The sequence below is a fragment of the Natator depressus genome, chromosome 21, assembly GCF_965152275.1.
Source record: "Natator depressus isolate rNatDep1 chromosome 21, rNatDep2.hap1, whole genome shotgun sequence".
Lineage (NCBI taxonomy): Eukaryota > Metazoa > Chordata > Testudines > Cheloniidae > Natator > Natator depressus.
Window position 1 is genome coordinate 17,475,136 of NC_134254.1, and position 27,421 is coordinate 17,502,556.

At 59.6% G+C, this 27,421-nt stretch overlaps 1 protein-coding gene across 2 annotated transcripts in view; it reads left to right on the forward strand.

Moving 5' to 3' along the window:
- The window catches only part of AMPD2 (adenosine monophosphate deaminase 2), a 38,363-nt gene extending 24,554 nt beyond the window's left edge, over positions 1–13,809 (forward strand). For both annotated transcript variants that reach the window (XM_074936460.1, XM_074936461.1), the window contains exons 7-18: positions 483–624; positions 1,579–1,668; positions 2,065–2,194; positions 2,555–2,749; positions 3,286–3,417; positions 4,239–4,402; positions 5,018–5,144; positions 5,493–5,656; positions 6,056–6,176; positions 7,796–7,969; positions 9,411–9,521; positions 10,296–13,809. In XM_074936460.1, the coding sequence (XP_074792561.1) occupies positions 483–624; positions 1,579–1,668; positions 2,065–2,194; positions 2,555–2,749; positions 3,286–3,417; positions 4,239–4,402; positions 5,018–5,144; positions 5,493–5,656; positions 6,056–6,176; positions 7,796–7,969; positions 9,411–9,521; positions 10,296–10,511 (1,766 nt within the window). In that variant the 3' untranslated portion in view covers positions 10,512–13,809. The remainder of the gene's footprint in view (positions 1–482; positions 625–1,578; positions 1,669–2,064; positions 2,195–2,554; positions 2,750–3,285; positions 3,418–4,238; positions 4,403–5,017; positions 5,145–5,492; positions 5,657–6,055; positions 6,177–7,795; positions 7,970–9,410; positions 9,522–10,295) is intronic.
- Positions 13,810–27,421: the final 13,612 nt, after the last annotated feature.

The following is a 27,421-nucleotide window of genomic DNA, read 5'->3' on the forward strand; positions in this document are numbered from 1 at the left end:
AAGGGAAGAAGCCTCATCCCTTGGAACAATCCTGCCCAGGAATGGGGGGGGTTGAGCTAGTTGGGCTTTCCCAGCCCCCCTGCACCCCTTCCCAGCCAACATCTCTCAGCTCACTGGGCAACCCGCCCCTTCCCCACCTGCTGGCACTTGCATCCTGGTCATGCTCCCCCTGCCCCTGTTAATTAAAAGGGGGGGGTCAGATGGGGGGGCCCTGAGGGAGGAGCGTCCCTGGTGGGGGGGAAGGGGCAAAAGTCTGGATTGCAAGATGGAGGGAGTCCCGGGGGGAGGGCACAGCACTGAGCAGGCGAGAGACGTATCTGGACTGGGGAGGCCTGCTCGCAGGCTCCCCCCGCCTTTGCCGAAGATTCCGGTGGCTTGCCCTGGGGTGCCACGAGGGACCTGGTCCCAGGCTAGCGCTAGGGGCTGTCCAGACCCCAGCCCCGTATGAACGCTCCCTGCGCTGCTGCTCCTCCTGTTTGCAGATGCTCCTGTGCACCCCCCATTCACAGACCAGCACCCCTACGAGACCTGCCTCCCCGAGGCCATGCCGCCTGACCTGGGCTTCGGCCTCAGGATGGTCGGCAGCGTGATCCATGTCTACACCAAGCGGGATGTCGTGGACAGGTGAGGGAGGGGGAAGCGCAGGTGGGAGGGCGTCCGGGGCATGAACCCAGGTGTAACCTGGGTGCCCGGCACGGCGAGAAGCAAGACCTGGCAGGTCTGAAAGGAGCCAGGTCTGTGCTGGAGAGGCAGCCTCTCTGGGGCACATGGAATGGAGCCCTGCCCGTGGGCCCAATCCTGCCCCTTCCCCGCAGGCTCTCCCAGGCATTGCGTTGCATGGCACGTGCAACGCCCCTTTCGCATCTGGGTGCCTTCCTGGGGCTAGCCTGGGGCCAGCAGGGTGGCCTCCCCTTGCCATCCCTTTGGGGTTTCTTCCTCTCATTCGCCCTGCTTCTGCAAGCCTGGCTGGCTGGCTTTCTTCAGGTCACACAGAGAACCAGGGACGGAGCCCAGTCCCTGGTCCCAGCCTGGGCTCTGAGCACTGAGTGGCACTGCCTCTCCCGGGAGGAATAATATTATTCATGGGAGGTTTTTTATTACATTGCATCGAAAGATCCCAGGAAGCCCTATGAACTGTCACTTCACTGAGCATCCAAGGGTAGCCGCCTCTGGGGTGGGTGTAGCCACTGCTTAACAGCCTCTGGCAACAGTACCCAATGCGGGCGGGGAGGGAAGGTGACAAATAGCACTGCCACTTGAAATGGCTTGAGGGTTTGGGGAGGCAGTTGGAAACAACCCGTGTGAATGAGGCCTGGGTACTGGATTAACTCCCCTGCCCTTGGGAAAGATCTGAATGGCAGGGCAGTGCCCTAGCCACAGGACTATGGGGTACTCTGGGTGGGGCTCTGCCTCTCCTTTGGAGCTTGGCCACCTTGTAAATAGTTCCTGGAGCAGGGACTTGACCTTGGGTCTCCCACATGCCAGCTGGGTTCCCTGCCCTGGCTGCTCCCTTTCCCTGTCCCCATGACTGTGCTTGACATGTCGGTGTGACCGGCCCTGTGCTGTCTCCTCCCGCAGGAGCACGGAGCTGGACCTGCCGTACCCCAACCTGCAGGAGTTCATAGCCGACATGAACGTCTTGATGGCTCTGATCATCAATGGCCCCATGTAAGCAGAGCAGTTTCCCTTCCTGCCCGCTCCCCTAGGGCTGCACAGCTTAGGCAGCTGCTCCCACCCATGAAGCTGCCTGGCCCCTCTGTCGGGCTGGCTGCTGCACCGTTACAGATACAGAGCGGGACTGAGGGCCGCCTCGTGTGTGAACGGGACCGGTCCAGCCTCAGGCTGCAGGCGGTACAGGGTGCCCCCTCTTCAGACTCCAGCCCAAGAGTTGCTGTTAATAACACCAAGGCCACAGAGTGGCAGAGCCAGGGATCAAACCGAGGGCTCCTGGGTTCTAGTCCAGTGCTCTACCCACTAGGAAACCGCTGCCCTGCAGTGAAGGGGGTTTAGGCCCAGGGGGTTGTGAACAGAGACCCCAGATCCGTCACCTGTTCCCTTGTCTAGAAAATCCTTCTGCTACCGGCGGCTGCAGTACCTGAGCTCCAAGTTCCAGATGCACGTCCTGCTCAACGAGATGAAGGAGCTGGCGGCTCAGAAGAAGGTTCCCCACCGGGACTTCTACAACATCCGCAAGGTACCATCAGGGCCGGAGCCCACCCCGTCTGCCCCGAGGCATCATCCCATGTAGCCAAGCAAATTCCTCGCTGGACTGACCGCCCTTGGGAGGGAGGTCCTCTGTCCCCCGGGCTGGGGCAGCAGCACTGCCAGGTTGCAGGGACCGCCTGCATCAGCGTCCATGACCAAGTGGGTGCCAGTCCTCTCTGCTGTGCAGGGGGCATGAGCACCTCCCCACTGGGACTGAGACCCACCAGGCGGCGACGGCTTTCCGGTCCTGCTGACCTTGGCTTGGCTTCCAGCCTAGTGGTCAAGGGCTCCTGCTCCCTGCCCATGCTGGTGGGAGGCCTCAGTCACGTGAGTCCCTCCCCCCACGCAGGTGGACACGCACATCCACGCCTCGTCCTGCATGAACCAGAAGCACCTGCTGCGCTTCATAAAGCGCACCATGAAGAAGCACCTGGATGAGATCGTGCACGTGGAGAAGGGCAAGGAGCAGACCCTGAAGGAGGTCTTCGAGACCATGAACCTCACAGCCTACGACCTCAGCGTGGACACGCTGGATGTCCATGCGGTACGTTGCCCTTGGGAGGTGCTCTGGCTCTGCTGCCCTCTGAGGACGGCCTCCTTGCTCTGGGCAGGATTGTGGCTCCCACCTGGGATGCCGGGAGAAGGTGCAGCACAGGAAAGCAAACCCATTCTGGGTAGAACCTGCCCCACTGTGCTCCCCAAGGGACCCGACTCTTGAGCTGAGGCTCCCCCGCCCCGTGCCTGCTCAGGCCAGCTGTCCCAGCACTGGCCTGCAGGGATGTCCTGCAGCTGAGGCAAGGGGATGCTCCAGCCCTGTGGCCTTTGCTGAGCTGAATGACGGATCCTCCGTGAGACCTGGGCAGCCGGGGCCCCTTGGGAGGAGAAGATGTTAGGTCTGGGGGAGAAGGCGCTGGAGGCAGGGGATGCTCGCCCCTGCCATGGGACGGGCACTAAGAGGATGGGTCTCTGCAGACTTGCTCTGGTGGGAGCAGGGAGGGGCAGTGGGGTCACTGGGCTGGGTCTGTGTGTGCTCCTCACATGGCTGCTTGTGCGCTGATGTGTCCCTCTGCCCGGCGGCAGGACCGTAACACCTTCCACCGCTTTGACAAGTTCAACACCAAGTACAACCCCATCGGGGAGTCCATCCTGCGCGAGATCTTCATCAAGACGGACAACCAGGTCTCGGGGAAGTACTTCGCTCACATCATCAAGGTGAGAGCTGCTTCTGGGCCTGTGCTCCCAGGAGGGGCATCGCCCTGGGCCCTGGCACCTCTTGCACCCTACTGCGGAGACCAGCCCCACTCGCCTGCCAGCCCCCCTGAGCGGGCAGCCTGGGAAGGAAGCCAAAGGCCGATTCTGTCATGGGGGCAGGGTCACCAAGGGCGAGTGCAGCCTGGCAATGGTGCCTCCTTCCCTGGCACCGGCTCACTGTTCGAATCTGTCTCTTGCTTGATCGCGCTGGTGAATGGCGAGTGGATTTAGTGTCCGGGATGTTCAGTCTTGTTGACGAGTTTGCAAGGCCAGGTGTCTGGAAACATAAAGCATAAAGATGGGGGGCACATTGTGGAAATGGAGCTAAAAGACTGTTTGAGGGAGCGGTGGTGGGGGATCCAGAGAAGAGAACCTCCTGGGGGTGAAAACGTGTGTGCGCACGGAGGGTGGGGGGCATATAGGATGCGCCCGATGTGGGGCTGGCTGTCTCCCCTAGTGAGGCCTGTTTGTGTGGGGGGGGGCGCGGCGGGGGGAGAAGCTCATGTTTCATGAGCTGCATGTGGGGGTCTTACATCACTGTAGCGTGCACACGCGTGCCTTTGATTCAGGAGGCAGAATGCGCAGACATCCACGTTGCAAGTCCAGGCTCACACTTGCATCGCTGTTTTGCAAACTGAGGCATGCACGAGCGTGTGTGTCTCCCCGTGTCGCACGTGTGTGTCTCTCCTCGTGTCTCACGAGCAGAGGCTTGCGTTTCCCAGCCAGCCTGCTGGCTGGTAGGGCACTTTCCACGGCGAATGTGCTTGTTACCCTCTCCGCAGGAGGTGATGTCCGACCTGGAGGAGAGCAAGTATCAGAACGCGGAGCTGCGGCTCTCTGTCTACGGCAGGTCGCGGGACGAGTGGGACAAGCTGGCCAAGTGGGCCGTGAGCCACAAGGTGCACTCCAACAACGTGCGCTGGCTGGTGCAGGTGCCGCGCCTCTTGTGAGTAGTCAGTCTGCGGGGCCAGGGCAGCAGGGCTGGTCACGTGGGCTTTGTGCCAGGGACTGACCCTTCCAGCCAAGGATGACAACAGTGATTCTTTGTATTCCAGTAGCCCTGCTCTGGGGCCTGCGCTTGGCTAAACCTGGCCAGTCCAGGAGCTCCCTGGTGGGGCAGTGTCCTGACCCAAGTGGCAAGGGATCCAGCTGGAGGGGAGCCATCCTGCATCTCCGCGCCGAAGCAGGCATCAGGCTCATTGGGAAGCCTGGTTCCAGGGCCCAGCAGCTAGGTGAACCCAGCTGAGGGAGGGATGGGACTGGGGAAGGCAGCAGGATGAGGGAGCCTGGAAGGGAGGGAACTGACAGCTGAGTCTCTGCAGGGAGCAGAGGAATCAGGCTCCAGCATCTAAAAGAATCCTACGCCCACCAGCCCAGGGATAGCAGGGCTAGTGGCCTGATGCCCTGCCCTGTGTAAATCAGGACTAGCCCCATTGAAGTTGGGGGCGTTAGCCTGGTGTAAGCGAGAGCAGGATCCGGCCCCAGGGAGCAAGCTGGCCATGGTGGGGAGGCGTCCTGGTCTGAGCCTGCCCTCGGCGGGGCCCCTCTCTGTCTCTCTCAGCGATGTGTACCGCACCAAGAAGCAGCTGGCCAACTTCCAGGAGATGCTGGAGAATATTTTCCTGCCCCTCTTTGAAGCCACCATCCATCCTGCCAGCCACCCGGAGCTACACCTCTTCCTGGATCATGTGCGTGCCGCCCGCAGGGCTTGGAGACTGGGTTGGACTGGGCTGCGGGCAGCGGGGCGGGCAGGGACTGTCCAGCGCAGGCCCCTGCGTGTGGCACAGTTGAGTGCTTCTGTGGGGTGACAGGAGCCTTCTGGGGGAGGGTAACATGCCAGATCTGGGATCCATCAGACTCCTGCTTCTGTGGTGCCCTGCCCCTGACCTGGGCACATCAGTCCCTCTCCTGCCAGCTGGGGCGTGGGGTCTGTAGTCACCCGGAGGGGGCAGCGCTGCCCCCAGCAGGGGGTGCCCTGGGAAGGTCCTCCTGCCCCGAGCCGTGCGCAGCTTCTCACGCTCCCCTCCCCCCGGCAGGTGGACGGCTTTGACAGCGTGGACGACGAATCCAAGCCGGAGCATCGCATCTTCAACCAGGACAGCCCCCTGCCCGGCGCCTGGGTCGGGGAAGACAACCCGCCCTATTCGTACTATCTCTACTACCTGTATGCCAACATGACAGTGCTGAACCACCTGCGCAGGTAGAGCCCCCGGGGGGGGGCCCTCTCTCCCCACCTGGCCCATCCCCACGGCACTGGGGTGGGGGTCCTGGCAGTTCTGGGCAGGTTGCATGGACCCGTAGAGGACATTGCTAATCCATCTGTTCGTGTCGTGCCAGGAGGCTGTCTGTTACCCCCTGTGGCTATGGAGCGCCCCTTTGTGGCGGGGGCATTTCACAGCAGGGTATGGGACGCTGTCGAGAGTGCAGGGTCTGTCTGGGGATTCCCTATCCAGGAGAGCCCGCTCCTGGGGGTTGCATTTGGGTGGTGGCGGTTCCCAGCATCCCCTACCCCCGTGGCTCCCTGGCTCACGTGCTGTGGGTCCGTGCCCACGACAGGCAGTGGCCGGTCGCTGACCTGCCTTTGGCAACCTCTCTGCAGGAAGAGGGGCTTCCACACCTTTGTACTGCGCCCTCACTGCGGGGAGGCGGGCCCGATCCACCACCTGGTGTCGGCCTTCATGCTGTCGGAGAACATCTCGCACGGGCTGCTGCTCCGCAAGGTAAGAACCCAGAGACCCATGCAGTCGGCTCTTGTTGGGTACCGGCGATCCTGACACACCAGTGGAGCACGGGGCAGGGGGCTGTGATGTTACCGGTACAGATGGCTGCATTTCCATCATGGCAGGTCTTGGGGAAGGCCCTTGGCTGGTGGGGAGCCCGGATACCATGGTGATGGGCACGTTAAGCGAACTTAGCTAGGTTAGGGTGCTACAAATGCCAAGACAGAGGGACAGCTGCTGCCTGATCCTGCTGACTATGCCACTGTGACAGGTTCGGTCACAGAGACCCCCTTAGGACGGCCACCTGATGTGCCGAGACTGCCTCTGAGCCCGTTTTTCCCTGGCAGCTTGGGACTTCAGTGCCCTGCCTGGTTGTGCCAGACACGCCAGCCTGCTGCAAAGACAGACCCAGGTCTGAACCACGTCCCCCAAAAGCTGCAGGCTTAACTGAAAACAGCTTACGAAGTGCTCCTGTCTCTAGCACCCAGATACCCAGTTCCCAATGGGATCCAAACCCCAAATAAATCCATTTTACTCTGTTTAAAGCTTATACAGGGTAAACTCATGAATTGTCCACCCTCTATAATGCTGATAGAAAGATATGTACAAGTGTTTGCTCCCCCAGGAATTAATTGCTTGCTCTGAGTTAATTAATAAGTAAAAAGTGATTTTATTAAATACAGAAAGTAGGATTTAAGGGGTTCCAAGTAGTAACAGACAGAACAAAGTGAATTACCAAGCAAAATAAAACAAAAATGTGCAAGTCTAAGCCTAAAACAATAGGAAACTAAATGCAGGTAAATCTCACCCTCAGAGATGTTCCAATAAGCTTCTTTGACAAACTAGACTCCTTCCTAGTCTGGGTCCAGCAATCACTTACACCCCTATAGTTACTGTCCTTTGTTCCAGTTTCTTTCAGGCATCTCTTTGGGGTGGAGAGGCTCTCTCTTGAGCCAGCTGAAGACAAAATGGGGGGGATTTCAGGGGCTTATATAGTCTTTCTATTGTGGGTGGTAACCCCTTTGTTCTCTTGTGTAAAATCCCCTCCACAGGATGGAGTTTTGCAGTCACCTGGGCAAGTCCCATGTCTATGAATGATTCAGCTTTTTTGCAGGCCGACGCCATTGTTTACACGTTAGTTTGAACGTTCCCAGGAAAGCTTAGATGTGGATTGGCGTCTTCCAAGGTCCATTGTTAGCTTAGCGCTCCCAATTACTTGAATAACCCCTTCTCACCATGTTGACCAAATCTGCTTTATGTGCTTTCTACAGCAAACGCTTTAAATACAAGCATAGAGCCAACGCTCGTAACTTCAGATATAAACATGATCCATGCATACAGATAGGATGAAGACGTTTAGTGGAGCATAACCTTTGCAGAGAGATGTCACGTGGCATGTCTAGCCGAAAGCATATTCCAGTTATGTCACATATACATTCATAAGCATCTGTCTGTAAAGTCTTATGGGGTGCAACATCACGTCAGCGGGAGAGCTAACGGGCGCGGCGAGACGCCGTGGGGGTCTGACCCTGGGCTCCGCGGTGGGGTGGGGGGAGTCGGGCTCTGAGGGGAGCTGCTCTGCCTTGTTAACCATGCTGCCCCCGGCTCGTCCTGGCCAGGCACCGGTGCTGCAGTACCTCTACTACCTAGCCCAGATCGGCATCGCCATGTCCCCGCTCAGCAACAACAGTCTCTTCCTGAGCTACCACCGCAACCCACTGCCCGAGTACCTGTCCCGCGGCCTGATGGTCTCGCTCTCCACGGATGACCCCCTGCAGTTCCACTTCACCAAGGTGAGCGGGTCGCGGCGCCCGGGGCCGAGAACCCCGCTGCCCCAGGCAGCTCTGCAAAGTGCCCTCTGGGGACCTGTGGCACTCGGGGAGACGCCAGCAGCCGGGGGGGGGCTGGGAGGAGAGCAGCAGCAGCAGGCGCTGACCTTTGGGGAAAGATGGACAGAGCTGGATGTGTCTAGCTTGGCCCAGGGTGGTAGCTGGGGCCATGAGACCAGCCTTGGTGCGCATGCAGGCTGTGACCCCAAGGCTCGGGAGGGGTTGCAGGTGGCACAAGGATGCATCGCTAGGGTGAAAAAGGTGAGAAGACCCTTCTTGCCAGGGAATGGGCTGGGGCCCCTGTTCTGTGTCAGGAGCCAGAGGGTTCTGTGTGGGGTGCCTGGAGCAGAGGTGGCGCTGGTGGCTGGACCCCGCAGCTCTCTGCCAGCTCCGGCCTGGGCGTACACTAACCCCGCAGACAGGGCCGTGCACTGCGGGAGGTCGGGGTGTTTAAAGCAGGGCGTAGGTTTTGTTGCAGCTGCTGGAGGGGAAGCCGGAGGTCCCCAGCGATGTTGCTTTAATGTAAGCCGGCAGAGATGGTGAAATTGCAGCTTTCTGCGGCAGGGCTGAGGGACTCCTGCGGGCGCTGTGGTGAGAGCAGAGACTGGGCCGTGCCCCTGAGGCTGGGGGAAAGGTGGGGGCTGACCCAGGTTTTGGTTCAGGCCCTGGTCAGGCTGGAGGGGGCCTGGCTGCAAGCAGCCCCCTGTATTGTGATGCAGGAGACGCTGCTCCCAGGGCTTGCTTTGATCCTGCTGCTCCCGGGCCCCCCAGTCGTTCCCAGATTTCTGTCTGCCCTGCCTTTGGCAGCAAGTCCAGCTCCAGCCAGCTGGGGGACTGTGCCCTGCCCCCAGGCCGGGATTCCTCTGGCTCCAGTGCCAGTCCCCAGCAGGTGAAATGCCAGGGAAGCTGGGACTATCGGTGCCCTTTCCCCTCCATTGTGGGCCCATTCAGGGCCAGGACTCCCCCCCCAGTCTCCTGGCCGCCGGGCTCGGTTGTGCAGGCCGCCCAGTGCATGCAAACAGGAGATGCATGCGCCATGGCCCCGGGGAAAGGCGTGAGGGGCGGAGGCGGTTGCAGAATTCTCCCCACCTGGAACCAGCTGTGCTCACCAACGGCACCTTAGGGCATGAGGAGCCCTCCTGCTGCCCCCTCATGGGAAGCATCTGCACTGCGGCTTCCCCTTCCCCGGGCAGGGCAGGGCAGGGCAGGGCGGAGGCTCACGGGGCAGGGCAGTGTGGAGGAAGCATGCTGTGGTGCTGCCCACCCTGGTTGTTCGCTGCAGCGATCAGCAGCCCACCCCACTCCCCTGCCCCGCTGCAGGCAGGGACGGGGTGAGAGGATGCTCCGGGGAGCTGGCTGCTCGGGGGGCAGCCGGGGCCAGTCTGATGCGGCCGTGCCGTTGCAGGAGCCCCTGATGGAAGAGTACAGCATCGCCACGCAGGTGTGGAAGCTCAGCTCCTGTGACATGTGTGAACTCGCTCGCAACAGTGTGCTGATGAGCGGCTTCTCCCACAAGGTAACGCCGGGGTCCCCCACCCCCGGGCACGGCCCCTCGTGCTCCGAGAGCCCAGCACGCGCTCAAAGCCTGGGCCGCTCAAGAGCATACAGGCCACGCTGCGGAACCACGACAGGTTCCTGCCCCCAGCCTGGCGTTAGGGGGCGCTGTGCTCTGTACCCTAAACCCCCCATCTCCAGCCTCCCCTCCCCCCCGCCTGGCGTTAGGGGGCGCTGTGCTCTTTACCCTAAACCCCCCCATCTCCAGCCCCCCAGCCTGGCGTTAGGGGGCGCTGTGCTCTGTACCCCGCCCATGCCCCATCTCCCAGCACTGCTGCAGAGGGGCTTGTGGTGCTGGAGGGGAGGTCCTGTCGAGTGGCACACGCTGCTTCTGCCAGAGTCCGTGCCGCAGTGCGGTGCCAGGGGCTCTGTGCTTCCGGAGCTGCATTGCCTTTCAGGCAAGACACAAACCAGAGGCTGGGACCTTTCGTGCCTGTTACTGAGCCCCGGCACATCGTCCGGAGGGTGGGGGGTTGGCCAGATTCCAGCTCTAGCTATTCCATGCCTGCTCCATGAATCCCCCAGCGCATCTTGGATACGGGGTTCTTGTTCACTCTCCAGCCGTGACTGTTACATAGCATTGCTGCACTCTGTTATACGACTGCTGCTCCCCACCCCAGAGGTGGCTGCATTTCAGCAGCGGGTAAAGGCACCCCTCCCAGCCTGCATGTGATCCATCAGGCTGAAAGTCTCATCCTGAGACCTCCTGAGCATCCATCTCTGCCCTCTTTCCCAGGTGAAGAGCTACTGGCTGGGACCCAATTACCTGAAGGAAGGGTCCGAGGGGAATGACATCAGACGCACCAATGTGCCGGACATCCGGGTGAGCTACCGCTTTGAGACGCTGTGCCAGGAGCTGACACTCATCACGCAGGCCGTGCAGACAGCGGAGCTGGAGACCATCCAGGAAGAGGACTCCCTAACCATGAGCTCCAGCCTGGGCACGCAGTGAAGGATGCTGGTCTGCGCGCTCCCCGCAGGGGGCTGGCCTGGCGCATGAGAACCCCCTGCTGCCTTTCATAGCATCTGCACTCCTGGCCCCGGGGATCCTGACCGTTCCCTGTCGTTGGGTTCGCTGCATTCCCCTTTGCTTGGTGTTTCCCCGAGGAAGGGGCTCATTCTCTTTCCTGAGCGGCTGCCCTTGGGAATGGGCTGGGGCCTTTTTAGTTGGTTGCTTTGGGTTGTTAGTTTTCTTTTGCATTTGTTCTGCCTTTTTTTTACTCCTGCTGGACTCTAGCGTGAGGGTCTGCATGGCCGTTTGGGGGCACTAGTTCAGAGGGAGCTGGGTGGAAGGCCGGGAGCGTGGATCCTGGCACCATGGGGAGAGGAGACACGAGGGGGTTGGCGTGTAACTGCACAGGCCCCGGTGAGAGGCTTGGAGGCGCTAGTGAGCCTGCGGCAGGCAATTGTGGCGTGAGCGTGCTGGCGTGAAAACTCTGGTACGTGTCAAGGGGCTGGCACCCCTCTCGCTTGGTGGGGGTGCACGTGGGTGGGGGCTGCTGGAGCATGGTGCTCTGGGCAGGTGCCATGCCCAGCGTGGCTTGTGTTATGCCTGGGAAAGGTGTTGCCTTGAGATTGTCAGTCCGGTGAGTTCTGTGGCTGGATGTCTCTGTGTCTGGAGCTGTAGCCATGAGGGCAGGTGGCTGAGAGCTGGGCTTGCCCTTGCCCAGTACTCCAGCCTGCTGCAGCCATGCCCCCTGCCCCACGCGGCTGAGCTTTATGGGCCACGGTGCCGGGGGCTGGCTGGGCCATGGACTTCTCAAAGAAAGGAGGATCCACCCTCCAGATTCCTCAAACGGTGACACCTGAGTCCTCCGACCCGGCCTGTGGTCCTGCCTGGCATGGGGGGAAGGCCGGGGGCCGGGGCAGAGGTATTTTTAACTCCGTATGCATCTAGTGTCAGTCTGAGCATTTCTGTCAGTGGCAAGGGAGGGCCCTGGGCGTCTTTATTAACCCTCTAGCTCCTGGGAACCGCCCAGTCAGGGCAGTCACAGCCAGCCTAGTCTTTCGGGGGCAGTTCCTGTGGGAGACCCCGGGAGCTCCCTGGCAGCAGTAGGGAGCGAGGCCCCAGTTGTCTGTGCCTGGTGCCCAGCTTCGTCTGGGTGTGTTGGGCTGCAGAACCATCCTCCCACACGCGCTGCTTCGCAGCTGTCCCCGGCCCCTGCTGAGCCACCGCGGCCCCACCTGCTCTGCTCCCGTGCATCAGGGGCCGACCATGGGCTTGCAGAGCGCTCTGTGGCCAAGTCCCTATGGCATTACCCAGAGGGGGCCTAGATCTGACGGGCCCGTCCCACCCACCACCTCTGTTCTAGGGTCCTGGACTACCAAGAAGGGACATTGCCAGTGTCCAGGGGGTGGGGAAGGAACCATCTCTGGCCCCCCATGGAACGGATCCAGACCACATGCTTCCCGCCCCTGCGACTGCTGTGAGGAAGAGAGGCCCTGCCTGCTCTGCTGGGGTGCAGTGCGGAGCTCAGCCCCCCAGGTCCCCTTGAAGGGAAGTTTTTATAGGTTGGGGGGTGACCCCTTCACTGGGGAGGGGCTGGCTGTACATGGCAGGGGCCAGAACTGCCCACCCTGCCCTAGAAACAGGCCCCTGGACTCTGTGCCCTTGTGTCTCCCTCCTGCATTTGGGCCCCGTGTAGCCAGTACAGCTAGGCAGCCCTGGCACCACACCCATCTCGCTGCCATGGTGAGAGATCAGGGGGTCGCACATGGGCAGGAGGTTCCCTGCCCCCACTGGCTTCTGGGAGCAGCCCCCCATGCTGGGGCAAAGCTCAGCTCCCTCCCCCCTTAACTCTGGTCACAGTCACTGCCTGGGCCCATATGTGCGGGGCGCTCTCCTCCGTCCATCCCCGTCCCCTTGCTCCTCCCCACACGCCCGCCCAGCCCAGGGGACGGTCCTCACCCGGCTCCCTCCAGGGCTGTTCGGTCAGCTGGACCTGTTCCCCCAGAGCCCCGGCCACAGCAGGCTGCTCCCGCTCTGACCCTCCAGGTCCTGTCAGACAATTCCAGCAGCCGCACCCTGGCCACTGGCCTAGCTGATGTCTGGGGGGGCCCAGGCCCTGTCCCAGAGCATTCACGGTGGGGCTGATCCATGGGGGGGTAGGACCTCTCCGTCCATGTGTTAGTCCTGCCCCATGCCCCTTACCTGGGGTCCTGGTGCCGGAAGCTCTGAGGAGCCGTCGCTGCCCTGCAGGCTCTGGCCGATGCTGGCGCACAGAGCAGTGCGGATCGGAGCCACAAACAGGGTCCAAAGCAGAGGGACTCTGCAGATCCTGGCTAAGGAGTGGGGGCGGGGACTATCCACCCAGTGGCCAGGTTTATCAGTAGGGGATTATCCCCCATACTCCCCCCCCCTGCTTCACCGGAGCCTGTCCCACTTCTCCGTGCTGCCTAAGCCCAGAAAGTTTTGACTTCTGTGTACCTTAGAGCTGTACTTTACCCTCCCACTCACACTCTGGTGTTGCTGTGTCATTCGATTAACAGCCGGCACGCAGTCGTCGTTCTCCATTGTCATGTCCAAAAAGAGCATGATCAATAAATACAAACTATTTAAGTAAACTCCCGGGGTGTGTGTGACTCCCTGAGTGGGGTGGGGACATGGGACCTGCCTTCAGACCGCGATTCCACTGCTCATCGCTGCGCTGATTTCTACGTGCAAATGGCTGCAGGAGCCGTGAATCACTAATAATGCTCAGGCCTCGCTGTGGCTCTGGCTCCCAATTGCCTTCCAAACCTGAGATTAAACCCTGGTGCCTGTGGGATGGGTTATTACCCCTCATCCTCCAGATCAGGAAACAGGCACAGCCCGAGCCAGTGGCACAGCAAGGATTGAACCCAGGCGCCCGGCACACGCTGCTCTGTCAGTCAGCTTGTGCTCAAGCCTGGTCCTTGGAGAGCTCAGAGCAGCAAAGGGGGAGGGTAGGTACTAAAGATAAAAGCACCAGGCTCCTGCCTCTTTCTAATGTGCAGGACACAGTGAGTTAGTGGATTTTGACCCTCGGGAACAGTTCACACCGTGATAGGGAAGCAAAAGGGTCCGTCCAAAGAACGCCTGCAGCTGACCGTCACCATCAGCAGCCGTGTCCCGACAGTGGTGTTCAAGGGAACCAGTACAAGACAGTAGGTTTATGGCCCTTGTGTGGCATTTGTGCCATGGTGAAATGTCCGAGGGCTCCAGCAAAGCCGGATGCGTCCAGCCTTCAGCTCTCGGAAAACACGCAGGAGAATATGAAACCTCACGTCCTTCAAGCCTTAATGGAAAACCACAAAAAGGGGCATAATCCCAGTTTGTTTGTTAACTCTGGTGCAGGCCCCCTCTAACCTGGTTTGGCCTTTGGGGTAGATGGGCCCGAATCATTGCAGCACTGCTCGGGGGGGAGGGGGTGACTGAGCTGGGAGAACAAGGGCTCTGGTGGGAGCAGCCATTGCTGGCTGCCCTTTTCGGGGGGCATCATGTCCTAGTGTAGCTGGGGCCTGCGAGGGTCTGTCTGCGCTGCCGTGCCAGGCTGGGATTACAGCATGGGCGGACCTACCCGGGCGAGCTCTAATCACACACTGCAGCATAGACACCCTGAAAGAGTGGTTTTCAAACGGCGGGTCGCGGCCCGGGACTGGCTGGCAGTGGCTCTGGTCAGCACCACGGACTGGGCCGTGAAAAGTCCCGTTGGCAGCACTGCCGGCTAAGGCAGGCTGGTCCCTTCCTCTTCCAACACCGCGCCGGCCCCCGGAGCAGCCAGCAGCAGGTCCGGCTCCTAGAGGGGGGCCATGGGGCTCCATGCACAGCCCCCGCCCTGAGCACCATCTCCACACTCCTATTGGCTGGGAACTGGCCAATCGGAGCTTTGCGGGGACGGTGCCTACAGGTGAGAGCCACGCGCCTCCGCCTAGGAGCCGAACCTGCTGCTGGCCACTTCCAGAGTCGCGGCCCGCGGTGCCAGGACAGGCAGGAAACCTGCCATAGCCCCCTGCTGGCCGAGGTAGGCCTGGGTACCAACCTCCTGAGCCCCCCTCCTGCACCCCAAACCCCCATCCCTAGCCCCAGCCCAGAGCCTGCACCCCCGGCCCAGAGCCCTTACCCCCTCTCGCACCGCAACCCCCTGCCCCAACCCAGAGCCCCCTCCTGCACCCCAAACCCCCATCCCTGGCCCCAGCCCGGAGCCTGCACCCCTGGCCCAGAGCCCTTAACCCCTCTCACACCCCAACCCTGAGCCCCCCAACCCAGAGCCCCTTCCTGCACCCCAAACCCCCATCCCTGGCCCCACCCCAGAGCCTGCACCCCTGGCCCAGAGCCCTTACCCCCTCTCGCATCCCAACCCCCTGCCCCAACCCTGAGCCCCCCCAAACCCAGATCCCCCTCCTGCACCCAAAACCCCTCATCTCTGGTCCCACCCCAGAGCCTGCACCCCTGGTCCAGAGCCCTTACCCCCTCTCGCACCTGAGCCCCCCAAACCCAGAACCCCTTCCTGCACCCCAAACCCCCATCCCTGGCCCCAGCCCAGAGCCTGCACCCCTGGCCCAGAGCCCTTACCCCCTCTCACACCTGAGCCCCCCAACCCAGAGCCCCCCTCCTGCACCCCAAACCCCCATCCCTGGCCCCAGCCCAGAGCCTGCACCCCTGGCCCAGAGCCCTTACCCCCTCTCGCACCCCAACCCCCTGCCCCAACCCTGAGCCCCCCCAAACCCAGAGCCCCCCTCCTGCACCCCAAACCCCTCATCCCTGGTCCCACCCCAGAGCCTGCACCCCTGGCCCAGAGCCCTTACCCCCTCTCACACCCCAACCCTGAGCCCCCCAAACCCAGAGCCCCTTCCTGCACCCCCGGCCCAGAGCCCTTACCCCCTCTTGCACCCTGAGCCCCCCCAAACCCAGAGCCCCCTCCTGCACCCAAAACCCCTCATCCCTGGTCCCACCCAGAGCCCTTACCCCCTCTCACACCCCAACCCCCTGCCCCAGCCCTGAGCCCCCCCAAACCCAGAGCCCCTTCCTGCACCCCAAACCCCCATCCCTGGCCCCAGCCCAGAGCCCTTACCCCGTCTCTCACCACAACCCTGAGCCCCCCCAAACCCAGAGCCCCGTCCTGCATCCCAAATCCCTCACCACCAGCCCCAGCCCAGAGCCCTGACCCCCTTCCCCAGCCAAGAGGTCCCTTCCACACCCTGAAGCCCTCATTCCTGGCCCCACCCCACAGCCCTCACCCCGGCACCCCAACCCTCTGCTGCAGCCCTGAGCCCCTCCCAAACCCCTCATCCCCAGTTCCACTGGGTCACGGGCATCAACAATTTTCTTCAACTGGGTTGCCAGAAAAAAAACATTGAAAACCACTGCCCCAAAATACCCAGTTTGCATATGGGCTGAGTGGCTGATTCCGAGAGCGTGACGCTGACAGCAAGGAGCGGAGCGTCGCGTCTCAGAGGAGATATTCTCTGTTAGTCTGAGCGAGCGTTGTGTGTTCAGGTGCCTAGGTGGCCTTAGTCTCAGCTAACGAGATGTAGTCAGTTGTTAAAAGTTTCCCGGGGTGAGCTGCATACGCTCAGCACCCGTGCAAATCAGGCGTGGGGGTGGGGAGGGTCTTGCTTTGGGCATAAGAAAAGGGCCAGCCAATCCAAAATGCCCCCCCCCCCGCTTTTCCCAGTTCTAATGAGCCATAGATTCTAGCTTGCAGTGTTATTGTAGCCATGTTGGCCACAGGATTGATCCCAGGGCTAGAAGAGACCATTCCTGTCACCGCCCCCGATCTCCTGCAGACCACAGGCCTGAAAACCCCACCCAGTGACTCCTGCCTCCAGCCTGTATCTCGGGGGTTACAGCTACCCCATGTTCCAAACAGCCAGTTTTGCAATCCCACAGGCAGTCCCTGGCAAGCTGGGGTGTGAATCGGCCACGTGCTAAGTGTCTACGTAGGCCCTCCTGAGGTGCACCAACAGTTCGCTTTGATCTAGTCCTGTTTCAAAGTGGGGTAGCTCAAAGCGTGCTGAGGAACTGTTCGTGTGGGGGAGATTCACGCCCCAGCTTGCCATGCACTAAGCGAGCTCTCTGAGCCGACCCTTTCCGTGCTCATCTAGTGCACTAGGAGAAGCGGCCCCACGGCTGGTGATGATGCCAGGTGCAGCACGGGCCTCCTCCCCGGCTCTGTTCTGCTAACACCTGCCACCAGCAAAGGCTTTGCAGGGCTCGGCTGGAGTCTGCTCCCCAGGGTCCGGACCCGCTTGGGGCCTTATACTGGACTGGGAACCGTATGCTGCAGCCAGAGCCGGTTACACTCTCTGCTAGGGTTATGTTCCCCTCTGAAGATTCCCACGTGGGACAGAGGCTCTAGTACTGGCTGGGGAACCAGACTGGTAGGGGGAAGGTCACAAGCAGTACGCCAGCCGGCGTGAGTCCAAGAGAGATGACGCGTGAGCGAGAACACTGGGGATCATGGGGGACTTGGGCTGAGCACTGGCCGCCCAGTGGAGTCACAGCCCCTGCCCAGGTGCCCAGGCTGCCTGTACAATGTGTGGGGAGAGCCAGGCACTGAAGGGGGAGGGGGGCAAAGCCGTTTCTAGATCCAGCCCCTAAGTGCCACAGCAGGGGCCTACGCCTAAGATTTAGATCCTCAAAACCTCAGGGTGAGGGGACCTGCTGGCTCCAATCAGTGGGGTGCTGAAGCCATGGCAGATCCCCAATTCGAAGGGTGTGATCATTTCTGCCCTGACATGGACGAGACCTTGTGTCCTGGTGTTAGGGGGCGCTGTGCTTCATATCCGATGCATCTCCCAGCCTCCTGCCCGGCGTTAGGGGCGCTGTGCTCTGTACCCTACACATCCCCAGCCCTCAGCCTGGTGTTAGGCAGTTTCTAGTGTCTGTGAACTTACTGGATGTTCCGGAGTCTATCAGCACATGCTGTGGGTGTAGACAGGACCCGACGCTGGAACCTGACCTGAAGGTGGGATTGGCCACTGTCCTGGCGGTTAGGACACAGGCAGGTAGTAGAGGGGCTCTGCGCAGGGACCCGATTCTGCCTTTCTGTCCCGCCACATCCCCTCTAATGAGGCTGAACCCACCCATCTCCCCAGACTCAGCATAGCACAGGACTTGGGGGGCACCTGCTGGCAAAGTGGCGTCAATCCCCACCATACAGGCAGGGTTCCTTCAGCCAACGATAGCCCTTCTCTCGAGCCCCAAGCGCCTGTGTGTCATGGCTGCCTGCAGGAGTTCAGGGCCAGCAACTTCCTGGGGGGAGGGAACAGGGCCTGGCTAGTGTGAAGTTATTGACGTAAACTGTGACCGTATAGATCATTGTTGCAACCACTGTTCTATATTTGCAGCAAATATTGTACAAAGGAGGTCCAGTGAGGTGTCTATGGAAGGTTATGCTTTGCTGGTTATGATGATGCTGTCTGTCTGTGTGTATCACTTTTGTAGTTGAAGTTGGTCAGCTTCTTGAGAAGGGACTATTCTCAGTAAGTGCCCAATCAAGAAACGCTTAACTGACAATGGACTTTGGGAGATGCCAGTCCACATCTGAGCTTTCCTGGGAATGTTCAAACTAACATGTAAACAATGGCGTCAGCCTGTAAAGAACTGAGTCATGCAGGGACATGTGACTTGCCCATGTGACTCCAAACTCCATCTTGCTGTGACTTTGCACAGGAGGACCGAGGGATTTCCACCCACAAGAGAGAGAATATAAAAGGCCATGGAAACCCCTCCATTTTGTCTTCAGTCCTGCTTCTGACTTCTGGAGGAACCTTGCTGCAAACTGAAGCTCTGAACAAAGGACTCAATGACCCATCCCAGCTGGGGACGTTCTCCAGAGACTTGATTTGAACCTGCAGTTTATTCCATCACTGCTGCAAGCCTGAACCAAGAACTTTGCCATCACTGTATGTCATTGATTCCAATTAACCAATTCTAGCTCTCATCTATATTGCTTTCTTTTTTTGAATAAACCTTTAGATTTTAGATTCTAAAGGATTGGCAACAGCGTGATTTGTGGGTAAGATCTGACTTGTATATTGACCTGGGTCTGGGGCTTGGTCCTTTGGGATCGAGAGAACCGTTTTTCTTTTACTGGGATATTGGTTTTCATAACCAGTCATCCCCATAACGAGGGGCACTGGTGGTGATACGGGAAACTGGAGTGTCTAGGGAATTGCTTGTATGACTTATGGTTAGCCAGTGGGGTGAAACCAAAGTCCTCTCTGTCTGGCTGGTTTGGTGTGCTTTAGAAGTGGAGAAACCCCAGCCTTGGGCTGTGACTGCCCTGTCTTAAGCAATTTGTCCTGAATTGATACTCTCAGAAGTGTCCCACCAAAGGCCGCATTGTTACAGCTAGGCAGGGGCTCAAACCGGTGAGTGTCAGTTTGGATCCCCAGCTAGCTGTAGGGGTGCAACAGGGGGGCGGGGGGATCAACTCCAGCCGGTTCGTCATAAACCTTGTCTCTGAGGCCTCAGTGGAAATGGGGATGTTCCCCTGGCAGCACGCAGGTGCGAAGGACTTGAGAGGGAGGTGGCAGATGTGCCCTTTTGATGCCCATGCCTGAGCACATGGGGAGAGCAGGGGCGCAGGCACTGCTCCGTGGTGCAGTTGGCAAATGTCTGCGACTCGCGTGTCCTGGGTGCACACGCCCCGAAAGTGGAACGTGTACAGGCCCAGCCCAGTCTGAAGAGTGCCAGCTCCTGGGTCAGGGAAGTCACCGTTTTTTTTTTTTTTTTTTACAAGAGCTGGAAACTGACATTGGATAAGCCAGGAACTCCTGATCAGCACTTTTGACCCACCTAGCACAGAGAATGGGGGGACACAAAGGCTGAGCTGAAGCTAGATTCATGCTCTCCAGGATGCCGGAGCGCCCTCATGCTCTAGCTGAAGATGGCCTGGGGGTTCCCAGCATTGCCCTCCTGCTGTTTCTCTCTGGGAGCCCTTGCCCTTCAGCCTGGCTTGTCTGTTCTCAGGAGGCTGCGTGCTGCCAGGTGCACATCCCCAGCGCGGAGTCCCTGGTTCAATGCCAGGGGACGGCTACTGGAAGGAAATGTACCGCCATGCCAAGACTGGGAACAGGCTGGTGATAAGGCCCTGGGGCACCTGGCATGTCAGTACCCAGCAGGAGCCAAGTGCCCCCTGGAGCCATCTGTCAAGCGCTGAGTCCCTCCTGTGCTGGGCTCCAGACAAGCCAGGAACTGGCCCCTGACTCGCAGAGCAGGTATATCAGTCTCACAGCAGCAGCTCATTCTGCTCAACATGACTCCAGGGCCAGGAACTCGCTCCTGCCTGACACTGGCAACGGTCTTAGCCTGCTCCAGCCCTGGTCTCACTCCAGCCTCACTCCACCCACGCCCTGGCCTCCTGCCTCCAGCTCCGACCACTAGGCATGACCACCTCCATCACCTTTGCTGACATCATCACTTCCAGAGGGAATGGCACTGAGGTTGCTGGGGGAACAGGCATTCTCAGGTTGCCAGGAGCCATTGTTCTAGTTACCAGGCCAGTCCGATGCCAGGCCAGTCCCCCTGAGCTCTGGAGAGGGCTGGGGCTGCATTAGGACACTTGCCGTGCAGCTGCTGGAGAGTCAGCAGGAGACATTGGGTGAGGAATGGACCCCCCAGGGCAGGGGCCATTCAGGAGACCCAGCGTGGGGGGAATCAGGCCTGGGATTCTCTGCAGCAGTTGCTGCCACCCAGGCCTTGGAGAGATGAGCCACAAAACCCCCACACACCATGGCCCCTGGCACACAGCTCTGCAGCACTGGGACCCCATATGCGTGAGGTGCAATCCAGCAGGGCCTTGGGCCAGCCCCACCTAATCACCCTCTCCCACTGCCCCGCATGAACATGCTGGGCTTCCCCCTTCGTGCGGCCCAGCAGGGGCTTTGGCCAACCCAGCATCCCCACAGGGGAAATGGAGCATGGTGCAGGGGGGGTCAGTCCCCAGAGCGAGGGGGTGGCCAGGGGCCTGGAATGGGTGGCCCTGCTCCGCCCATCCCAGTGCGAGGGCACTATTTACAAACCAGCAGTTGCCAGACGCATAGTGGCCCGCCCAGCCCTGTGCTGCCAGCATGCCCCTTCCCCTGGGGGGTGGGCCCATGCCGCACCACACAGCCCCCTCTACCCAACACTGGAGCAGCCCTCCAATTCCCTATGGCCAGAGCCCCCCTGGACTCACTATGCCCAGCGCTCTAACCAGACCCTTCCACAAATGCCCAGCACCCTGCACACCACCACCCCTGCCCAGCGCCCCCCTGCCCACCGCCCCACCACAACTGTCCAGCACCCCAAACAGAACCCCCACTCCCTAGTGCCCCAACACACAGATCTTCCCTGCCCCCTTCACAGCCCAGCACCACGCCCCCCCAGGTCCACCCCCACGCCCTGCCTCCCGGCCGGGAGGTAACTGTCTGCCAGGTTGAATCACTCTGGTCCCTCGGGGGTGGTGCAATCAGCCAGGCCAGGGCCTGCCCCAGCTGGGCTCGCTCAGGACCCACTTACCTGGAGGGGCCCAGCCAAGCCTCCCACAGTTTCCCGCCCCACACACCTGGCTGAGACTGGCCAGGCTTCTGCACCAGTCCCAGGTGGCTCAGCGCCGGGGAGACAGGTGGGACCCCACAGGTGGTGGGAAGCAGAGACTGCCCGGAGACGGAGGTGCCCTGGGGTCTGGCTGGGGGGCAGAGAGAAGCTGGCGGGTGGGGTCAGGGGGTGAAGAGAAGCCCTCAGCGGGCAGGCCAAGAGGAGCAAGTGGTGGGTGGGGGGAGCCAGCGGGTCTCGGGGTGCAGGGCAAGTGGAGCAGACCGGGGCCCCTTCTGAGCATGGGCCCGGCTCCATGGCGCCATTGTGAACCCGGCACTGCCTCTGGGACCCCGCAGGCGATGGCTCTGGGGGGAGAGGAGCAGTTGGGTGCTGCTGGAGCGGAGCCACCGGAGTCGCCGCCAGCTATGCCAGCTGCATCACACCGGCAGCTCAGCGACTCCCCGTGGCTGAGAGGCTGGGCAGGCTGAGCCCTGGCACGTGGCACTGCCTGGGCCATGGGGGGCTCTCTCAGTGCCGCTGGCGCCCTGCTCTGAGCGTCCCAGAAGCCTGCCCATCAGGACCCTGGAGGGTGGCGGATGCTGCGGGCTGGAGCTGGGCTCTCGCTGTTGGCTCAATAGGTTCCCCAGGAATGGGAGGCGGAGGAGGGGCAGGCGCTGGGGCGGCTCTCCCCACTGGACACGGGCTTCCTGAGAGCGGGGCAGGCGACAGCATTGGCCATGATCCCGTCTCTGCAGGGGCGGAAGGGGGTGATTTGTGTCAGCAGTGGGTGTAGCTGTTCCTCACTGGCTGCCACCCGCCACGAGGGGCACAGCTCTGTCCTGCAGGGGGCAGCTCGAGTGGTCACCTGGCACCTCATTGCATGTGCTGGGGCCATGCTCTGGCAGTGGGGGTGAAGGGGTTAATGCCGTCTGGGCAGTCCCCACCTGCCTGAGAGCAATTGGCAGGGGCAGGGCAGCATCTCTCTGCTGGCCCGGACTGTGCAGTCGCAGTGCAGATGGCTGTGATGGGAGGTGTGACGAAGTGGGACTGTTCTTAATGTTTCCTCTGAATAGTGTGGGGGTGCCTCAGTTTCCCCTAGGCAGTTCTTAAGTATCTAGGGGGTGGGGTGAGGGTGTATGATCATTGCAGAACCCTAGAGGGCAGGTGTGTGCAGGGGTCTGGACACAGAGAATGGCTGACACCCTGTTTCCTGGCAACTGATGGCCTGGGCCCTTCCCCCCTGCAAGGTGAGAGCTAAAGGGTTGGAGATCAAAGGAATCAGGTGACCTCCTGGCCCAGGAAAGGGACAAAGCCCAGAGGAGGAGGGGCTGGAGGGAGTTTCAGTTTGGGGCTGGCTGGGACATGGAGTGAAGGGCAGACGGGGTTGTCTGGCTCACTGCCCCCCAAAATGGACCCAGCTGAGGGGTCCTGTTCTCTGCACCTACAAGCTCTGTTTTAGACCATGTGCCTGTCGTCTAATAAACCATGACCAGGGATGTTTGGTGAGGTGCCAGCTATGCCCGTTTTATACCATCTGTGACTTTAACCGCTAGGACGCACTGTCCCTTCGCGGCGGGCAGCCCGGGCTAGGCTGACGGATGCCCCAAGGTCCTAACCACCCGTGACTTTAACTGCTAGAGCTCAGAGCTCCTTCGCAGCGGGCAGTCAACACTGACTGACAGGTGCCCCAATGGCAGCACTAAGAGCCTCTCCACACCCGTGACTTTAACTGCTAGAGCTCAGAGCTCCTTCGCAGCGGGCAGTCAGGATTGACTGACAGGTGCCCCAAGAGTTTGCCCCGTGGAGGCGGCACAACTCAACGCTAGGCTCTTAGTACTCTCACCTAATGGCCAGGCTTTATAGCCAAAACGGCTGAGGTTCTTTAATTGTGTTGGCTGCTTCACAGTAAACCAGAGAAACAAGTCAGGCTTATGCATAAATGGTTACCAAAATTTATTAAACTAGATTCTAATCATGTGGTTACAAAATTGCTAGTGCCTACTTATTTAAATGTAGAGATGTTACACACACAAACAAGTCACAAAACTGAAGCTACAATCCCAAAGAAAGAAAACAAAGTATAGAGCTCTATTTCAAAATATGTGTACGCTAAAGATAGGAGATCAGGTGTGGGTGCTTCTTACCCTCCTTGCATCTCTCGATTCCAGCGGTGCCAAGCCAGGATCGGTCACTCAATTCCGCAGAAAGACGAATAAGGGACAAGGCTTAGGGACCCTCTTAGCTGCAGAAGCCTTGGGAGGCTGTCACTTATCTGACCAGCAGATAGATAGTGAAAAGCACTCCAAAATCATGGTGCTGTAGGTCCCCTACTTATACCTCTGTACTCCTTTATTCTCTTTCTCCTTTCTATGCTAAATTGGGGCTGGTCTGTCGGGGTGACGCCAGCTCTCGCAAGAGTAGTTCACACTTGCAAGGGAGAGAAACAATAAGTGTCAACTACTGGACATTCCTTTTATCAGGGTAAATATTTTCCCCCCTAGGATGTTGGTGTGTGTGCATCATGCTGTTTTAGTGGGGGCTAAGAGCCATGTCTGTCACAGCGCCTCTGGCCGCTGTGAGCCCAATTGTTGTATATGTTCCCAGTGGCACATTGTAGCAGCACACCTGTGCTTCTCTCAGCTTCAAAGGCTGTGCTGGAATTCATGTTAAGTGCCCTGTGGTTTTTTTGGCTCCCGTGTGTTTCCAGCAATGCTGGTCTGGGGGGGGGGGGGGGGGCTGTCTGTCTGGCTACACTGGCTGAGAGTCCGGTCTGACTGTGAAGTTGGGGTGCAGGACCCTCTGGCTTCCCCAGGACCCTGTCTGGGTGGACTTGCTGTGGGAACCGCACAGAGGGGCAGAAGATGCTGAATGCTCCGAGGTCAGACCCAGGAAGGTGGAAGCTGTGTGAGCTGTGCCCTGCAGACAGGCTGCTCACAGAGAGGAGACTTCCCCAGAGTCCTGACTGGCTTCATGGGGAGCAGTTCCAGAGCATCGCCCAGGAACTCCGTGACAACTGGTGGCAGAGGTGGGATATACTGCACTCGTGGATGGCGCTTCCTGCAGTAAGTGATGGGGGAGCAGTAAAACGAAGGGGGATTGACAAGGACCAGGCGTGCTGAAGGCTCAGAGAGGAGCGGATTCGGGGGGTGGTTAACCTCTGGGAGTGTGTGACCAGCGAGAAGGACTGTGCAATAATGGGGTCCCCCTGGGGACTGCGGTGAGCAATCTCAGGGGCGGAGGAGCCTGCGGCTTGGCCCTGGGAGAGAGAAGGACTTTTGCAATAACAGGGTCCCCTGGGGGATTGCACCGAGTGGTCCCAGGGGCGGAGGAGTCTGCCGCTCGACCCTGGCAAAGAGGTGGTGACCTCGAGAAGGGCTGGCACACTAGGGGTTCTCCCTGGAAACCGTGGGGAGCTGAGAGCACACAGGCCTGTGAGTCCACAACAACTGGGGAAGAGCGGAGTGATGGCCTGTCACCGTCTCCTTAAGAAGGACATTGTAACCCTGTGCAGAAAGAGAGGGTTGAGCATTGGAAAGGTCACCAAAGCACAGTTAATCGTGCAGCTGGAGGAGGATGATCACTCTAAGGAACAGATTCCTGACCCCAAATGGGGCTATAGCAGGATCTGGGAGCAGCTGGAGTAGTAGCCAGGCATCCCCAAGACTCCAGTCCCCAACCAGACGGGGGTCTTCACGATCGGGTTCCTCATCCAGGGATCGGAGACGGACGGGATTGGAGCTGAGTCCGAGAGAGCAAGAGGACTGTGAGAGACAGCGAGAGCCCGAGAAGGAGCTGCAGAAGCAGCAGCAGCATGAACTGGCGGTGGGGGAGCGGAGAGGCCTAGGGGACCTCCCCGGGGTGAGTGGGGATAGACCCCGGGGGGCCAGTTCCGCAGGGAACCTCGAGACTAAATTGCTGCCCCTGGTTAAGGGGGGAGGATGTGGATGCCCACCTCACTGCCTTTGAGCAGGCTGGCGATTTGAACCAGGGGGACCCTGCGGAAAAGCCCCGGTGTCTAGCTCCCTTGCTGGGTCCCAAGGCCATAGACTCCGTCAGCCAGATGGGTGGGGAGGTGGACAGGCTCCCACTCCTGACCCCAACCTATATGTCTGTGTGGAGTTTCCTGGGGCCAGGCCCCTCGGACCTCCAGTGGGAGCAGAAGGTGATGATCAATGGGGAGACATTCCTGGGGAGGCGAGATCCTGGGACAGAGAGAACTGTTGTCAGGCCCTGGGTGGTGCAGCCTCAGATGCTGAGGGGCTGTGTGAGCTGGGTGAGGGTCCCAGGGATGAAGCCTCTCGCCCTGCCTATGGCCCAGATCCCTGTGCAGACCCAGGAGGGGTGGGGCTGCCTGGTCGTTGGGGTTCTCCAGGACACCAGCTGCGAGACCCTGTTGTGGGGTGACTGTGTCTCTTTGGGACAGGATCCAGGCCCTGCTCCGGTAACTGCCAAGGGTTTGAATTTGAATCCAGGGAAGCAATCGGTGGAGAGGGAAATGGTCAGTGAAAATGCAGATGACCTGGCTGGCAGGGGGGAGGAGCCGCTAGGCTCAGGCTACCTGCCTGCCTGTAACCAGACGCCTGGGTCTCCCCGCCCCCCTTGCACACTGGAGAGGGGGCTCAGGCTGGCTCTGATGCAGTGAGGAAAGCAGCGCGCTCGGGACTTACCCCCACTGGGACAGCAAGGGCAGCGCTGAGCACAGTGGGAGCTGAGATCCCAGCTGAGTGGGGGGAGACACAGGCAGGGCAGGGGATCTGTGGGGAGTGGCAAGGTGCTTGGTAAGGAAAGTCTGGATGAGCCTAGGCAGCCTTGTGAGCTGATGGCGGTGTCTAGTCAGCAGGGTGGGAAGGCGAGGAGAGTGGAAGAGGAGTGTCCCTGTACCTTACCTGTTAGCTGGGTGGAGAAGTGTGACAGTGAAGGAAACGTGCCTGTGTCTGTCAGGGGTATTGACTTGCCTGTGAAGGGAGCTACCCCGGTCTCCAAGCAGTTGTCTGTGACCAGCCTTGTGTGCTGGGACAAGGGGAAAGAGATCCCAAGCTGTGTGTCTGGGAAAGGAGAAAGTGTGTCGGGCTCTTCTTTGTCTGTGGAGCAGACAGAAGGGGCCTTTCAGCCTGTGATGGTTGAGGGTAGTGCAGTTGTCTCAGAGTTGGTTCTGGATTCAGCTAAAGCCCAGGAAGGGAAGGGTCCTAAGTTTGTGTCTGCTCGGGAGAATGGCCTGTAACTAGGTCGCATCCAGTCAGTGTCTATGTAAAATCCCAGAGACCAGACAATTCTGGTGCTTGTATTTTGCCTGTTGCTAGTGTGTTGTTGGGAAAGGGTGTCGCAACTCTGTCTAATCAGGGTGAGATCCTAGCCAGGGCACAAGGAGAGAATGAAGGTGATGTGATTGTGTTACCTACTGAGGGTGTGGAAACCTGTTGCAAGAAGGAAAAGATTCCTGAACTTGTGTGTGGCAAAGGGAAGGAGAATGCTTCTGACCTTTTATCTAGGAAGTCTGTGAGTTTGCCTGAAAGGGGATTGTGTAGGAATCCACCTGATGGGCCAGAGGTAATTCTGGATGTAAGTGAGACCCAGAAAGAGTCTGTTGTTGCTCAGGAAAGTGTTCCTCTAGAGCAAGCCCTAGGTAAAGAGGGTAAGAGCAGAATTTCTGTGAAGGGTGAATTGTTGCATAGAAAAGCCCTCGGGAAAGGAATCCTCATGGAGTCTTTGCAAGCAGTTTACTGCAACTGAAGGGTGTGAAAGTGATTTAATCAAGAAAGTTTCAGTTCCTAACAGCCAGAAATGTTCTGTTGTGAATGGATCCACTGACTTTCCTGTTGAAAGATCCAGTGTGGATAGCTCTGAGAAGGTCTCAGATGAAGTGAAAGCTGTTAAGAAAGTTAAACAGTCCTATAAGCAGGTGGCTGTGTTTGGCCAGCTTGTTGGGGAGAAGACCCAATCCCAGTTTGACCCCCTGGGGTTTTGGGGGTGGCCAAAGGGCACGGGCTGCATAGACCTTCCCACATGTGGCCTGAGAGTGCTATCGACCACCCCTGACCTAAGGGAGGGCGTGAAACTGGAAGGGCCTGGTGTAACTCCTACCAAGGAATGGGAGAGATGCTGGGGCATCCATGGGAATGTTGGTGGCTTCGAACTTCCCCAGGTCACCGGCTAAAGTGACCCCGCTCAGTTCGATCTTGAAGGGGGGGGAGATGTGACAAAGTGGGACTGTTCTTAATGTTTCCTCTGAATAGTGTGGGGGTGCCTCAGTTTCCCCTAGGCAGTTCTTAAGTATCTAGGTGGTGGGGTAAGGGGGTATGATCATTGCAGAGCCCTAGAGGGTAGGTGTGTGCAGGGGTCTGGACACAGAGAATGGCCGACACCCTGTTTCCTGGCAA